Source organism: Octodon degus, unplaced genomic scaffold, assembly GCF_000260255.1.
Source record: "Octodon degus isolate 3935 unplaced genomic scaffold, OctDeg1.0 scaffold00019, whole genome shotgun sequence".
In the NCBI taxonomy this organism is placed as follows: Eukaryota; Metazoa; Chordata; class Mammalia; order Rodentia; family Octodontidae; genus Octodon; species Octodon degus.
The window spans coordinates 18806106-18822533 of record NW_004524595.1 but is presented as its reverse complement, the minus strand read 5'-3'; the positions used below and the strand labels follow the sequence as shown (position 1 = coordinate 18822533).

At 37.6% G+C, this 16428-nt stretch overlaps 1 protein-coding gene across 7 annotated transcripts in view; it reads right to left on the bottom strand.

The window, feature by feature from the left end:
• Fip1l1 (factor interacting with PAPOLA and CPSF1) overlaps positions 1-14164 on the bottom strand; it is a 93087-nt gene extending 78923 nt beyond the window's left edge. For 4 of the 7 annotated variants that reach the window (XM_023711081.1, XM_023711080.1, XM_023711082.1 and 1 more), the window contains exons 1-4: positions 13864-14163; positions 12646-12685; positions 1274-1331; positions 174-277 (exon numbers count right to left, since the gene is read on the bottom strand). In XM_023711081.1, the coding sequence (XP_023566849.1) occupies positions 174-277; positions 1274-1331; positions 12646-12685; positions 13864-13948 (287 nt within the window). In that variant the 5' untranslated portion in view covers positions 13949-14163. Of the gene's footprint in view, positions 1-173; positions 278-1273; positions 1332-12645; positions 12686-13863 lie in introns of all 7 variants that reach the window. The other 3 variants (XM_004627504.2, XM_023711083.1, XM_023711084.1) reach the window with 1 other exon arrangement.
• Positions 14165-16428: the final 2264 nt, after the last annotated feature.

Below are 16428 nucleotides of genomic sequence, written 5' to 3'. Positions count from 1 at the left end.
AATCAAACAAAACTGCTACTTTCATGTACCCCCCCAGGTAAATAATTTTATGTTTAGTAAAGAATTACCTTTGTGGGGAAATTTTGTAAGAGTTCTTTCATATCATGATGAGATAGAAAATTTAAGTACAATGGACTGATAATCTGACATATGTTGCTTTCATATTAACTTACCCATACTGTGGTGCTCCTGTTTTGATGTCTCCAATAGTGACATGGACGTCATCTTCATCATCATCACTGTCACTGTCACTGTCATCTTCAGTCTCAGTCACTTTCTGCACCAATATAGTTATAAAATGCATTCAATGATACATTTTAAAACTTAATAACTAAAAAAGACACATTACAATTTCATAAAGCTGTTACCTACTGTATTTCAATTCATTTGCAACTTTAATGTTCTATATGATAAATTTGTTTTTCTTACTATTTACAACTGCCCTTATTGTAAAAATGATCCATAGCAATGTACTAAGATATCTACCAGATAAAGCCATAAAAAATAAGTTTTGGAAAATTCTTGGCAAATTACTATTTGAGAAATTCTTTTCTTCTTACTTAAATAAGAAGAAAACGACTATTAGATTCACAGTACCAAGATTAAAAAGTCCCAAACAGTATAGGAGCAATTTGTTTACTCTTTGCATTCAATTACACATAAAAGCACCCCTGCATGCAAATCACTAACAGAAAAACTAGTGCCTTTAAAGTGAAGCCATTTATGAATTGTTTTGGTATGGCTCTAAAAGAATACTGTCTACTTAAATACTGTAAATAAGAAGTCTACCTAAACAAAATACATTTCATATTCAAGTTTGTAAAATAATTTCCTTGTTTGTACAAAACTAAAGCAAACAAATATTCGTAAGTTTCCCAAAACATCTATTTAATGGGTATGAAATTTGGGACTATTTATATATAAAACGGTAATTGCTAAAAAACTGCAACTCAACCTTAGACTGCAGGATTCATTATTTGCTCCAAAAACAAACTTATGATCTATTCAATAAATCTACAACCATTCAGTTTTTTGAAAGCACATTAAGCACACTATATTTCTTCTGTAGTCTCTTCCCACTATTTATTCTCGTAAGTCCTATCAATTTTTTTTGATGGTACCAAATAAAAGAGATATAAGATGCCAGATCACACAGAATATTGGGGGTTATGTTATAGTAAATGTTTGCTTTATTTGTAAGCAACTACAAAGTCACTGATAAAGATTTTAAATAGGAAAGTAACTGGATTTTAAAGTTTTATGTGTATGTTACCGGTTTGGGTACACCATTTTCAGCAGTTTCATCTTCAATTCCAGAAGGAGGATTAGCACTATAAATAAACAGCAACAGGTACTTGTAACAGACATTGCTTTTAAAAGTACACATAGATTATATTATTGTTTAAATTATGTCTATTAAAAACCTTAGGAGCGGGCTGGTGAGATGGCTCAGTGGTCTAAAGCACCTACTTAGAGCAAGCTAAGCTAAGCAAAACACAGGGACCGCGGTTCAATCCCCAGCACCACATGCCAGCCAGCCCCACCCCCTGGTGGGCTGGACTGGCCACACACACACACTAAATAAATAAATATTTAAAAATAAATAAATAAATAATAAAAATAAATAAAAATAAAAATAAAAACCTTAGGAGCATAACACTGGGTCCAGCAGGCCCATCCTTTACTTTTGTACAGTAAATTTGCACTTTAGTGCAATAGTACACCGCTGTGCACCTCAATACCTTTCCCTAAGGAACATGGGAAGCAATTTATATGTTTATCCATTGGTATGATGAAGAGCAAGTCGGGCATATAAGCACCAAAGTAGCAAAATGCAATTTTAACCCACACTATATTCCATCTAACTGGTTTTATATATGTTTACTCAAGTACAATAGAGCATCCAATAGACCCACAACAACCTAGAATTTATTAAAAAAAAAAAAAGTTTTCTTTTGGGTTTTCAAGTACAATCAGTCCAAAGCAATAAAATGGCACATGAAAAGCCAGACTTCCAAGTTTTGGAGGAGGTCAAAAGTGAATCATCAGACTATTCATGCATGAATAATGACGAATGTCTGTTACGGTAAAACACATGTTTTTATTATAGAAGAGTGGTGTGGGTGGATGATGGTGAAGAACACAACCCTGGTGCTGGCCATGTGAGTTGAAATTCCTAAGACAGTGAAATGGAGCAAGAATCTACTGATACTGACATGGGGAATGCAGACCTCTTTCATTCAGATGACGAAGAAAACAACAATCTGAGTACATATTTGACGAGCTGAAATGCAGTGAAATGGTCACACAACGAAACAGAATGATTCAATGTTACCACTGGGTTTAAAAATGTAGTGAGGGTCATAGCAGGAGGAAAACATACTGGACAGAATGCTAGCACTGCCATTTAATTTAAGCTATAACAGAAGAAATGCTAAGAGATGATGAAAAATACACAAAGCTTAAAATGCAAGTAAAACATTCGGTATGCACCAATAGCCACATTCAAAAATTCATAACACATATACATGTTACACATGTAATACATTACATATGACATATATATCTATATGACTAAACTGAAAGTATTCATAGGTCTGCTACACTTACCAAGGATTTCTAATGATGACAGGAATGTAAAAGACTCACTGAAAAGCAAGAGGTCAAAATATGGCATAAAAATATACGCTCTTGTAGGTAAGAACACTTTCTATGCTTTCAATTTACACATTTATCCTCAAACTCTGGTATTGGGTCTCTATTTGTACAGTAATAACAAAAGATGTGGTGATTTGTTGCTCTCATTTCCCACACTATTATAATGTGACATTCCACACAATTAGTTTACCAGTTTCCAACTGATAATACATTTGTTAACAGAGAACAAGCTGACCAGCACAGGACTGTACACAAGAACAAAACTGAAATTCTAAGTGAAATGTTGCAATTTCAAAACAGATAATTGTATAGTACAATCTTTGGATTTCAGAAAGACTGAATATTGGCTTTATCTATGGCAAAGAAAGCAAACGGGTACTGCTGATGTCAGCACTGTATCATGATAGAAATACTGATAGAGAAACCTTAAAGAAAGGAAGCTTGGGATGAAAACTTTCTATAGTGTAGCTGATGTAGTAACTATGATGTTAACTGAAACAAAAAGCATTGGCAAATGGTTGTTTTACTCAAAAAGAAACAAGTATGGCATAGTTTTGACAGTTTATGAAGAAAATAACAAGTGCAAAACATCCCTTATTTTGCAAGGTTTTCTTAGAGGATTGGAACTGGAGCTTATAACAGATCACTTATAGCAGATTAAAAAAAAAAAAATGATTCTACCCAGGGAACTACCCCCAAAAATTGTTTATCCAACAGGATAAACAGGCAGGAGTAACATCACAAAAGACCTATTATGACAACAGAAAAACCAAAAGGATGTCTATCATGTCCTACAAGAAAGTACAAGAAGGGGGCTGGGGAGATGGCTCAGTAGAATAAATAAGCGCTTCCCCGACAAATGCAAGAGCCTGAGTTCAATCCCTGGTTCCGGAAAACAAACAAACAAACAAAAAAAGAAAGTACAAGAAGGGACTCCTTAAAAAAACTAGGACTGGAAATCCCATTCAAACCAGCTATCCCCCTACTGGAAATTTTCCCAGAGGAAATGAAAACGACGTATCATAGTGATATATGGGTACCTATGTTTACAGCAGCATAATTTGTGACAGCCAAATCTTGGAAACAACCAAGATGCCCGTCACATGAGGAATGGTTGAAAAAGATGTGGTATTTAAATACAATGGTGTATTACTCAGTTATAAAGAATGATAAACTCAAAGCCTTCATATTTAAGTGGATGCCACTTGAAAATATACTTATAAGAGAAATAAACCAGACACACATGTGTAAATATCGAATAGTCTCCCTAGTATACGAACTCAAAGAATTACAAATAAAAAGGTTTAACACAATTAAAAGGGAAGCAAGATCTTGAGGATTGGACAAGGAGAGGGCAAGAAGAAAAGTTGGGAAACATGACAGAGGCAAAACCATACATTTATACGCAGAAGATGGATAAGGCAATGATCCTGAGAAACATCAGCAGGTTTTTGAAACTAGCAGTTAACTGGTAGGATTCTCACCCTGACTAACTACACATGCTGATACCTGTAAACCAAGCAACTGCACTGAAGATAGCAATGTGTAATAGAAGGGTCACACTTGGAATGCCTGTCATTCTGGTCTTCTACACACATACTTCTTGTCACGACATACCAATTATTACCATTCTGTCTCTCAAGTAAAAGTTGTTTTTTTTTTTTCAAAATAAAGGGTAATAAATGAAAAAAAGACACAAGAAAAAAAAGTCACATGATTTTCCTACTACAATGCTATATATAGATTTCTAAATTTCTGTGTAAAAATGTGTTTATTCCTATTTTTTGAATTGTTTTACTTTTTTTCCTTCACATTCTGTAGGAATTTAAAATTTAACGTATCAATACTCAATGGAGGGGGGGAACTACCCACTTGCCCCCCCCCCCCGTCCCTCTCTCAGGAAGGAGCTTTCTTTCTCTCAATAAATATATTCTGCTCATAAAAAAAAAAAAAATACTCAATGGAAAATACCTGTTTCATGTTACGTCAAGGATGTTTCATATTCAGACAGATAGTGAGGTTAAATTAAGCTCAAATGCCAATCTTACAGGCATTAAGCTTCTCTTCTGGAGGGTTAACAACTTAAGTTTGCAGACCAAAAATTAAGAGAAAAAGAAGGGCTGCAAGGACAGCCAACATTTTGGCTCCAGTCAGTGAAGACTCAGAATGTAGAATGTGTACTGTAACATCATGTAACTCAGTTGTGCCCCAAATTTTCTGATCAAGGAGATTATGGAGCCACAGAGGAATGCGATCGATGATGTATAGTGTGCCTAAGGAGAGTCACATGGAGAGAAAACATTCTCTCAGGCTTTTACAGAGAGCAAACTGGTCAAGCAATGGTCTGTGACTCATCCACATGGCTGACACTGACAAAGAATCTGTAAACTGCAGTAGAGTTACAGGATAAATCCTGAGGGTACTTGACTGACCTTATCAGATACAAAAGTTACATTTCTTGTTATATAGGTCTTGCTTTATCTTGGTCTTAACCATCCAGCAGAAAAGTATAAAAACAAGGCTTATTTCTATGGAAGACTTGCTTGTGTTTACATCACAGTTTCACATAGGTTTTCTTTTTCTTTCTTTTTTTTTTTTTTTTTTTTTGTGGAGCCAGGGATTGAACTCAGGCCCTAGCCTTTGCCAGGCAAGCACTTATTCAACTGAGCTATCTCCCCAACCCCAGGTTTTTATTCTCGATGTTATCTTTTAGATTTTGTATATGAAACTGTTGATGTTTATTCTATGAATTCATTACGTTTGATTTTTATTTTATTGATGCATGGAACATGCACACACTTGTCATGTGGAAGACTACCTATTACAGCTGAAACAAAGATTTTTTTACTGTGCAGGCCCATTAGTATTTTCATTGCAGTTTGCACAGGATTTCATTTCTGATGCTATAATCTTTTAGGTCTTGTAAGCAAGTACACAGCTGAAGTGAAAATGCTGATATTCCAAATATACAATACATATAAAAAGTTCTTAATATTTTATTGATACTTTGTTTTTTTGGTGTGTTTTAGGGAAGGGTCTATAGGGTGTTCAGGGTCTCACTACTAGATCAGACTCGTAGTGATCTACCTGTTTATAGCCTCCCAAGAGCTGGAATTACAGGCATGCGCCACCATGTCCAGTCTCAACTGCCATCTCAGTGCACCCCAGGGATCCAACCCCTGGCCCCTGCACCTGCTTGCAGGTACTTTAATCCGCTGAGCTATTTGGCCGGCCCCTTTTATTGATAGTTTATGTTCCTGTAAACTAACACATAGTATAGCGAGAACCTCCTGACAAAACAGCAAGACCACTGAGATGTGAAGCATGTCATACAAAAAGCACAGGAAGGCAAAACACATGTGCTAAGGTAAATGATATGTGCTTATGGAACATGCTGTTGTCTTGTGTACATACTGCCTTACATGTAATAAGATTATTTTTTTCGGGGGCCTGCCCCATAGCTCAGTTCTTTAAGTGGCTGCATCAACAAAGCACTCAGGCTCAGGTTGCTGTGGTTTGATCCCCACAACTCAAGCCAGCCAAACCTGCCCTGAAGGCATTTGGAGCAAAAAGAAGAAAAAAAAAAAGATTATCTTTTTCGTAAAGTCCCACTGGCATTTTCAATGTAGTTCCTATATGAATTTGTTCTTTTTGAGTTTGTACCAAAAAAGGCAGTATTGAAAATTCTGATATTTTATGAACTCAATAACATTCATTATTTTTGTGATTTTTTTTTCCTGTTAAGTACTGTTTAATATATAAAACTCAAAATTAAAATAGTTTACTAATAGAAATATTCTAAAGAATATAGAGGTCTGGAAGACCCATGTTTCTGTGCCTTTATGACAAAATTAGTATTATTTCTAAAGAGACTGTCTCCACTGGATGATAGGAACAGTGGGGAACTATGTCTTCTCCCGTTATTGCTAATATCTTGCATAAAATAAGTACTGGTGAAGTAACCTGTAACACCCAGCTGAACTGAATTAACTGGAAATGGGTGCATAAGGCCCACATAAGGACTGCTAACAGCACCAAAGAATTGAAGGGGAAGATAATGTGCTGTTGATTCTCCCAAAGAAGCTTGTCATGCTGGATTTCCTAATATGAACTCAGCTGTTCTCATGATAGGAACAGCTCAGGACCTCACTGTAGCTGAGGACAGCAGTGGTTCTTTTGGGGGAGGGGGAGCTTGATCATTACACTGAACTCCAGTGCAGATCCCTCAACCTTCTGGCACAGATCCTTCATCTCCCTGGCGCAGAATTTCTTGCTTCTACTAATGACCTTTGGTTGGGCTTTCCCAGTGCAGATCCTGGATAAAGACTTGCATGGGACACTTGTAGGCTCTAGACTGTCAGCTGGATTCTTTAGATCTCTAGTGCATGGAAAACCCTGCACTCTTCTGCATTTGCCTTTGTGGGTGTATTACAAAATAATCCTATAAAATTATGTGTTTTGTATTATATCTATACCCTTTCAAACCCTGATTACAACAAAATTGATACTGGGAAAAGGGTCACTGCCTGGCTATATGGCTTAAGAGCCTTAGAAATCAACTTGGAGAGGTTTTAAGAAATTGGTCAAAGAGGCAGTCCCCATATACTCTAAACTATAGTTCAGAAAATACTTTATAAAACTACACTGGGGGGGGGGTGTGAGATGGCTCAGTGGTCTAAAGCATCTACTTAGAACAAGCTTAGCACAGGGACCGCAGTTCAATCCCCCAGCACCACATGCCAGCCAGCCCCGCCCCTAGGTGGGCTGAGCTGGCCACACACACACACACACAAAATAAATAAAATAAATAAACTTTTAAAAAAAACCAAAACTATACTCTGGAAAATCAAGAGTATGATGGAAATGCTGCCAATTAGGATGACACTCAAAAGGCTTTCACTGAGGACTGCATTGGCTTTGGATGTCAGGTGGTTTTGCTTAGGCAGGAAGTTGGTCTACACTTATGTTTAGAGAGACTGCCTGGGTATCAGAAAAATTTGAATGTAGTCTACTACTGGCATGGTAGCATGGTTGCTGTTGAGGGCTTTTGGCCAGAAAGAAGGCTCTACTGGAGCTGTGGACTGCAAGAATGAAACACAGAACATGCTTGTTGAGAAGAAAGAGAACAATGAAAACAAATGACCTAAGGTCTTTCATCAGAGAGGAAGAGTATATTTGAAATGCAGGAGATCCCTTAGTGCATTTAGTGCCATAATGCCCTATTGTTAAAAGCTAATGGGAAGCAAGGAGTGTGATTATAACAGCTCTTTTAAATAATGTAGTTTTTAGATACATGTTTGCAATCAGGTTATTTAGTCAAAGTATTGCGGCTTCAACCTTGAATTTTGAATATTTGTTTTTCGTGTTGAAATGAGAATTGTATATATGTAACTGTTCTATTAATTTAACAGTTATAGTTCAAGGTATCTGTACAGTTGTACAATCTGTACAGTTCAAAAGAGGTCAATTTTTAACAAATCTGCCAAGGGAGACTATGTCTTAGGGAAATGTGTCTAGTTATCAAGTTGACCAGTGGTCACTTAACTAATGGTCAACTTGGAACACCTAGCTGAATTTCATCAATGTGGTTCTGGATGTAAAAGGCCCAGCTGAGAACTGCTGCCAAGAGCACCAAAGGAGAACTAGAAGGGAAAATCATGCACTGTTGATTCTCGTGGAGAGGCTTGTTATGCTGGTTTTCCTAATATGAACTCAGCTATTCTCACCATCAAGAGCTCAGGTCCTCACTGCAGTTGAGGATCACTGTGGTTCTTCTGGGAGAAGCTCTGGTCACTACCTGGAGCACTGGTTCCTGGATCCAGTGCCTGCTAGCACAGACCTTCAATTCTCTGGTGCAGATTATCTAGGTTCCACCACTGACTTTTAAGCTTTCCAGTACAGATCCATGATACAGACTTGCGTGATACTGTTGTGGACTTTAGTCCTCCAGGTGGACATCTAGAGGACATTGCCATGGGCTCTAGGTTTTCAGCTAGACTTGTGCAGGAAACTGCCATGTGATTCAGGCCCTCACCTGGATTCTTTGGATGTCTACTCCATGGAAGTTCTGCACTCTCCTGTATTTGACATTTTGGGTAAATATTTTAAAATTATCCTATAAATTCTGTGTTCTATATTAAACCTATTCCCTTGTAAGCCCTAACTACAACAGTACTCAACACTAGTACTAGGGTGTAGAGCATTTGACTAGCATGTATAAGGCCATGGGTTCAATCCCCAGAAGTGCACAGAAAAAGCACAGTAGGAGTAGAATGAAAATGCTGATATAATCTGTGAATGATTTGCAATTTGATAGTGGGATATCATTCAAGTCTTTACTTTTTTTTTTAATGTATTTAGTACAGGATCTACAGTATTTCACAACACAGATCAGACTTACAGTAATCCTCTTGTTTTCAGCCTCCCAAGTGCTGGAATTACGCCCAGTCTCAATCCCTGTCTCAGTGTGCCATGGAGGGGAGGGGGGGGGGAGCGGCATGGTACACTGGGGATCAAACCCCAGTCCCTGCATCTGCCTAAGTAAGCACTTTAGTCCACAACTCTATACATTTTAAAAGTACGCAGTACAATTTAGTTTTTATCCTAAACCTTTACCAAAATTTGTGTGCCAGGTTCTCCTGGAACACCCAAGAGCTATGTGAAACAGCTTCCTCTTGCTTTTAGTGTTCATGTAACTCAGATTTATGATATGATCACATTAACTCTTTTAGTGTTCTGCCTGATTTCCTATTTCATCAATCCTACTGTGTACATCTTTTGTTATATAAAAAACGTTTTATAATCTAAAAAAAAAAAACAGGCGGCAACCTAGTGCAGCGGTTCCTGTGCCGGGCTCTATAGCGCGAGGTCGCCAGTTCGTGCCCCCATCCTGACTCTTTGGGCTGGTGAGATGGCTCAGTGGTCTAAAGCACCTACTTAGAACAAGCTTAGCAAAGCACAGAGACCACAATTCAATCCCCCAGCACCACATGCCAGCCCGTCCCGCCCCCTGGTGGGCTGAGCTGGCCACACACACATACACACACACACACACAAATAAATAATTAAAAAAATTATCTTCATGCAAGACTCTCCTTGAATTTGGTACCACTAAGGAGCTAAGAGCCTCATTTTGATGAATTTTAGATTTTTGAAAATTTTGATGATTTTTTTTTGGGGGGGGGCAGAACCAGGGATTGAACTCAGGCCCTTCTGCTTGCCAGGCAAGCGCTTATTCTACTGAGTCATCTCCCTGGTCCCTTGATGAATTTTAATACAGTAACTAGTAAATTTATCCTTTCACAACAAAAAATTACAATAATAAAATATATTGCCATAAGATTTATGCTCAAAGATAACCAACACCACTTCTAAAACTATGAGAATGTTTGTTTTTTAATAATTTTAATTTTGACAGAGGGAATTAGCCATCACCTCATTTTACATATAGGGTAACTGATATAACCGGCAATAAACTGGTTTGGTCCATGTCTCTGAAAAACTTAGTACTGAAAAATGTCCAGCTACTAACTTCTGATAATTTCTTCTAAACTTCAATTTTTCTCAAATTAATACGTTCACACAATTTAAATTTCATCTAAGTAGCATTTTAGAATACCATTCTTGAAAAGACAGAAACTAAAACTGTTAGATTTTTCTTATTGTAATGCTTGACTCAAGAGATGAATATCCAACTACAATTTTCCAGTATATGTTACTTCCTACTTAAACTTCTAGATAGCCATATACCAATTCTATTTGTTTTCTTGGTTTGGCTTGTGTGCATATGTGTGTGCTGGGGATTGCACTGTCACTTGTTTTTTATGTCACAAAATAGTATACTACATTTACAAAATGTAAATGGGGGAGGGGCTTTGGAGCTAGCTCAATGGAATAAGTGCTAGCCTGGCAAGCAGGATCCTGAGTTCAATCCCCAGTACCGCCAAAAAAAAAAAAAAAAAAAAGTAAATGGGGATGAAACACTATAGAATTGGAGACAGTGTAATACAATAGTTAAGGACAGTGTTCAGCAATGAACCAGTCACAAGGTGGGGCAAATTCCATTTGCAGGAACTTACCTTACATACAGCAATAATAACCATACTAAATAAAAGGTTTGGCAAAATTTCTTTTCCTAACAGATCTACTGTTAGTTTTAATTCTCTTTCACTATTAAGAGGTTAGAAATTTGATGAACTTAAAGTTTTTCTAAAAAACTAAAATTTTAAGGTTTAATTTTTTTCTCATGGGATAAAACTAATAATAGCTCTCTAAGTTTTAATAACAAATACAAAGACTTCTGACACTAAGGGAAGGTAAAAGATGACTTCTCTCCAAAACACTTTATTTAGATGTCTACTGGAGAATTAAAGATATGTCACAGAAAGCAAACCTCAACAACTCTACATAAGAACTAATAAAAATCAATGTAAAGACTGCCTAATAAATATAATTTGATTTTAACTCTTGTATTCAGCTAGTTTCTTGACCAACTGAAAAGACAAGTTTAAGACATTTAATCACCGTCATAAACATAACCTATGTTAATCCCAAACTTGTGGTTGATTTTAAACTTAGGTACTGAGTTAAAACATAAATCTCAAAACTAAATTTCAGATAGGACAGCAATGAATGAAGAAAAATACAGGGGGCATATGAGAAAGGAAAAATTCTATAGTTTTAAGTCTTCCTTTTCCTAAGCTATTTCTACTTCTTTTCAATTCATTCCCCTTTTGCCATTTTTGTTGTTTTTGTTAAAATGTTAAATACAATTTTTATCCATCCATTTAGAGGGTAAATGGAATGAATTTTAGCATGCTCACACAACACAATCACCATAACTAATTCCAAACCATGCACACAGATCACAAGAGAAATCTTGTATGTATCAGCTTGCCTCTGTAGATTTGCTTATTCTGGACATTTCATATAAGTGAAGTCACACATGTCCTTTGTGACTTGCATTATTCATTTAATATAATGTTTTCAAAGTTCATCAATGCTGCAACAATTAGTATACTTCATTTCCTTTCACAACAGTAGTCTATTGTACCAGTGTACCACATTTAATCTATCCATTCATCTGTTAGTGGTCACTTGGGTTGTTCATTTTTTAATTATTATGAATAATGCTATGAACATTCATACATACATATGGAGGCCTCTTTCCATTTTTCTAAGGTATATACCTATGGGTAAAATTGCTGTTTGGTAACTTTCATCACTTAAGGAAACTGCCAGAGTTGTCCAAAGCAGCAGCACCACCTACAATCCTACCAGTACCACATAAACGGTTCCAGTTTCTCCATATCCTCAGCAACATTTTTTATCTTTTTGATTTTAGCCACTCTACAAGGCATGAAATGGTATCTCCTCCACATTTCAGATCAAAATAGTCTTTACTCTTCCACTCATTATCTAGTACACACTATGGCATCTCTTCAGAGGAAAGTCAGCATAACCATATACTTCAATACATGACTTGTTTTGAAATTTATAGCAAATTTCTGGAACCCTATATATATTCTGTAAAGGAAACATACCTTTCTATTTAATAAAGGAAAATTATACCTTGAATATAAATAAAAACAAAGCATTGAAATTAAAACCAAAACATATCATGCCCTCAAAAATATTAATAAATGCTTTAAAAAGCAGTTATTTTCAGGGTTCCTTCATTTTTAACACACTTTTCTCAATCTTTTAATGACTATGTTGCATGCTTCACTACTGAGCTCTTGCAAAGATTAAAAAGTTATTCAGCAATGAAAAGCAGTCAAATTCTAACCTCAAAAACTAAGATTCTGGCAAGAAAAATTGATATAAAATTAGGCCCTGAGATAGGAATAAACCTGAAGGTTGCAACGTCCTCTAATCTTTACTCAAAATGTTATGACCAAGCCAGTGATCACAAAATAATTTTAACATTTGTGGCCAGAACCACTGCATCGCACATTTGTGTAAGCCATCAACAGAAAATTCACTAACCTGGCGTTTTCTTCTTCTGGCCTTTCAACTTCATTTTCATCTAGCAAATAAAATAAGATAAATAAATCAAGCATCTCAAGAAAGCAGTACTATGAAAATCTAAAGTGATCATCAGAAGCACTAACCTAGGTCCTTTGCCAAATCACTGTGCACATGCACGTTCCATGGGCCTATAAGCATATCCAAAGTTAGATCACTTTGTAATTCCTTAACAAGACATGTCTTTTACAAGAGTGAAAAAAAAAGGCTTTACTGCTATAAAAATAAATCTACAAGGTACCGGAGATTTCCAGATCTTTGTAAAAGAAATCTGGCAAATACACATTTCAAGAGTATTACTAATGCACCTGATAGTGAATTTTTACAAGCTTATCAAATTTGCATAATCAAGCTGCAGGACTCCCAACGTGCTTTTTTACTATACTATTTTAAATGAATCAAGAATGTATGTTCTAGGCATGAAACAAACACATCCAAATCTGCTGCCACACAGGGATTACCATTTAATGAAAGTTAAAGGCCTGATGTCAAGTCTCCTTCAAGAGGTAACTACAAGATGCATTAGAGAAAAATAAATACATGAGATGACACTGAAAACTATGCCTAAGGGTCCTCACATGATGTGAGTTAAAGAGCAGTCTCTTAAAAAGAAAAACTCCTTAATACAGGAAGCATTCAGGGTGTTCTTCGTGGGCCATAATGTATCCCATCTCTTTCTGTCTTTTAACTATTTTTAAAGCACGACTTTCAGACAAAGAGGTACCCTTGTAGGTGCATTCCACACAAACTGACCATCAAGAAACATGACGTTAGTTTTACAGCATTCACTGTATTTATTTTTACACAATTAAGTATTTCTGGGGAGAAATTAGTCAAAGAGAGTAACCTACGGCCTCTGGGCTTAAGATAAAACACCGAACACACCTCAGAACGGACAGAAAAAGCAGACAGAAGGAGCATGGAGGTGAGGACACCACGAGGCCCGGCAGAAGCCAGCCTGGCGCCCGAGTGCCCGGCCCGGCCAGGCCGAGGGTGCGGGGCGGAGGGTGCGGGGCGGGGGACGCGGCCGCGTAGGGACGCGCACGCCGCGCCGGGCCTAAGGCAGGGTCCCACCAGAGGCCCACGGCGCGGGCGCGGAAGACCCGGGGCACGGCCGTCTGCGGGCCGGGAGGGGAGGCCTGACAGAACCCGGAGAAACAGGCACAGGAAGTTCCGTACCGCCATAAAGCCACTCTTCCTCCTCATCCCCTCCGGTCCCGCCGCTCAGCTCCGACACTAGGCGCTCGACCTCGCCGGCAGACATGGCCGCCCCACGCACAATTTAAAGGCCGAAACCAACAGCCCTTTCCGGTTTCTTCCCCGGGCACGGTGGCCCGGGGCGCGAGAGGGGCACGAGCTCGCGGGTGAGCAATAGAAGAAAGCGCGAGACTCAAACCCAAGGAAAGCCGCCGTGGAATAGGCAAAGATGAAGACTCCTGTACGCGACAGTCTGCGCACGCGCAGCAGCAATCGCGCAGCGCGGCGTAGAGTCTCCTAGGTGGCTTCGCTTCCGCCCCCTGCGGCGCTTGCGCATGCGCAGCACAGTTGGCCCCGCCCCTAGGAAGAGGGCCTGTAGTGTATCTAGGTTTTCTCGCCGGCGTCCCGTGTTTGTTCCCCTCCCCCAGTTTTCCCTCTAAGAACCCTTATGGGCTTCGCTACAGCATTGTTCCCCCGCGTCCTTGATGCTACTTCTCCGTTTGGACTTCTTTACAGATCTTCCTAAAGGCCTTCTTTTACTCTTCACGGGTATACTTGTTACAGCTCATTACTTGTTTCTCTTTAAATGGAGAGGAATGATAACCTGTGCTGCATTTCTCTAAAAATTAATTTTAAAAGCCAACAAAAGCAAAAGTAAAATGAGAGTATTGAAAACGTACACAGTCCAGATTAAGGACAGCTGCATCCATTATCTCTTCTCTAGAGACATCCGTCATCCTCTTGGAGTACATATTTCCTAAATTTTCTTTGTGTCTACTGCACCTGTCATATTTTGATGGGAGAACCCGAGGTTAAAGAGTCTTGACAGGTCCAGTCCTCCTTGTATAATCTTGAAGATTTCATATCTTTTAAATTAATTCACCGGTGGAGATTTATCAATTTTAGTATATCACTCCCTGTTCATTTTTTTAGTGCTTCAAAAATTCTGCAGCTAACCTGTTACAAAGTGAATGACTATTTCCCTCTTGACATACATGTAGATTGTTTCAACTTTTCACTTTTGTCAAACGTTTAATGTGCCTTGTGATTTGCAGATTTGTTCAGATGTTTCTCCAAACTATATAATAACATATGTGTAGCTTTAATTTTAATAGCTAATCTCAAATTTTCAGACCACATCTTCCAGCCTCTCTTGCTATGCTCCAGTTTGCTCAACTACCAGTTGAGTTAGGTTCTTCTTAAAATCCTTTCAGTTCTAAAGTTTTCAAATGGGATTTAGTTTTCCATAGAAAAGGGGAATCCATTTTAGCTGTACAAATCAGTGAAGTTTTTTGTGCTCCCCGATGAAAAAATAATGATCTTCTATCTGTTTAATATTTATTGAATATCTGCTTTGTCTTAAGAATTTGGAAAATACAGACACAAAGCACAGTTTCTGGGGCTGGAGAGATGGCTCAGTGGTCTAAAGCACCTACTTGAAACAAGCTTGTCAGAGCACAGGGACCGCGGTTCGATCCCCCAGCACCACATGCCAGCCAGCCCCGCCCCCTGGTGGGCTGAGCTGGCCACACACACACAATAAATAAATGTAATAAATAAGTAATTTTTTTTTAAAAAAAGCACAGTTTCTGTCTTTAAAGAGTTCTCAATTTGTTGAGAAAGAAAAATGGACAGTAAACAACTCTCCTGCAAGGAAAATGGAGATGTGCTATGACTAAAGCACAAAGTGTTATACACTACCAAACCACACTAAGTGATTTAAACCATATGGCATTAATTCTTACTTTTGAACACATCTTTTCCTACCATTTCCAGCCCCCTTTTAGTGAGACCCTATAGACCCTGTACTAAATACATAAAAAAGAATAAGCCTTTGCATTTTTCTAAATCCTCTTAAGCGTTTAGAAAAATGTAGAGATATTTTCACTTCCTGGTTGGGATTATTGTAAGTACATTTATAAAAATACATCTTCTACTTCAAGCATATGTCAAACTATAATACTACATACATTTTCATTATGTTTTTTCATTTTTATCCATTTTTGTGGTCTGTCTTTATTAAAATAATAATTGCCTCTTTTAATTTATTTATCTCTATGTAGTACAAAAAGGATTGTTTAGTTAAAATGATTAAATGATTATTAAAATAATAAGATTTTAACTTTTGTAAAATCTTTCCTAAATCCCATTTCTTCTTTTCCCATTTATTCATTAATTCAGTAAATATGGAAATTCTACCAAATGTCAGGAATTCTTCAAGAACACATAGATTCAATAATGAGGGTTTTTTTAAAAGTCCATTTGTGAAGCTTTCTGTCTAATGAGGGAGTGAAACAGCAAACACAAATAAGGAACGTATTATATTGACAAGGATTATGAAGAAAGATAAGCTGTGAGGGGGCCAAGAAGAAAGTGATGAAGAGGGAAGGATTCAATTTTATATCCACTGATCAGAAAAAGTCACTCTAAGAAAATGATCTAAGCACAGAGACATGAATGGAGAGAAGATATATCAGACACAGGGATTAGCAGGTGAAAAGGCCCAGAAGCAGAAATGCTTAATATGTTCAAGGGAACCAAATGTTG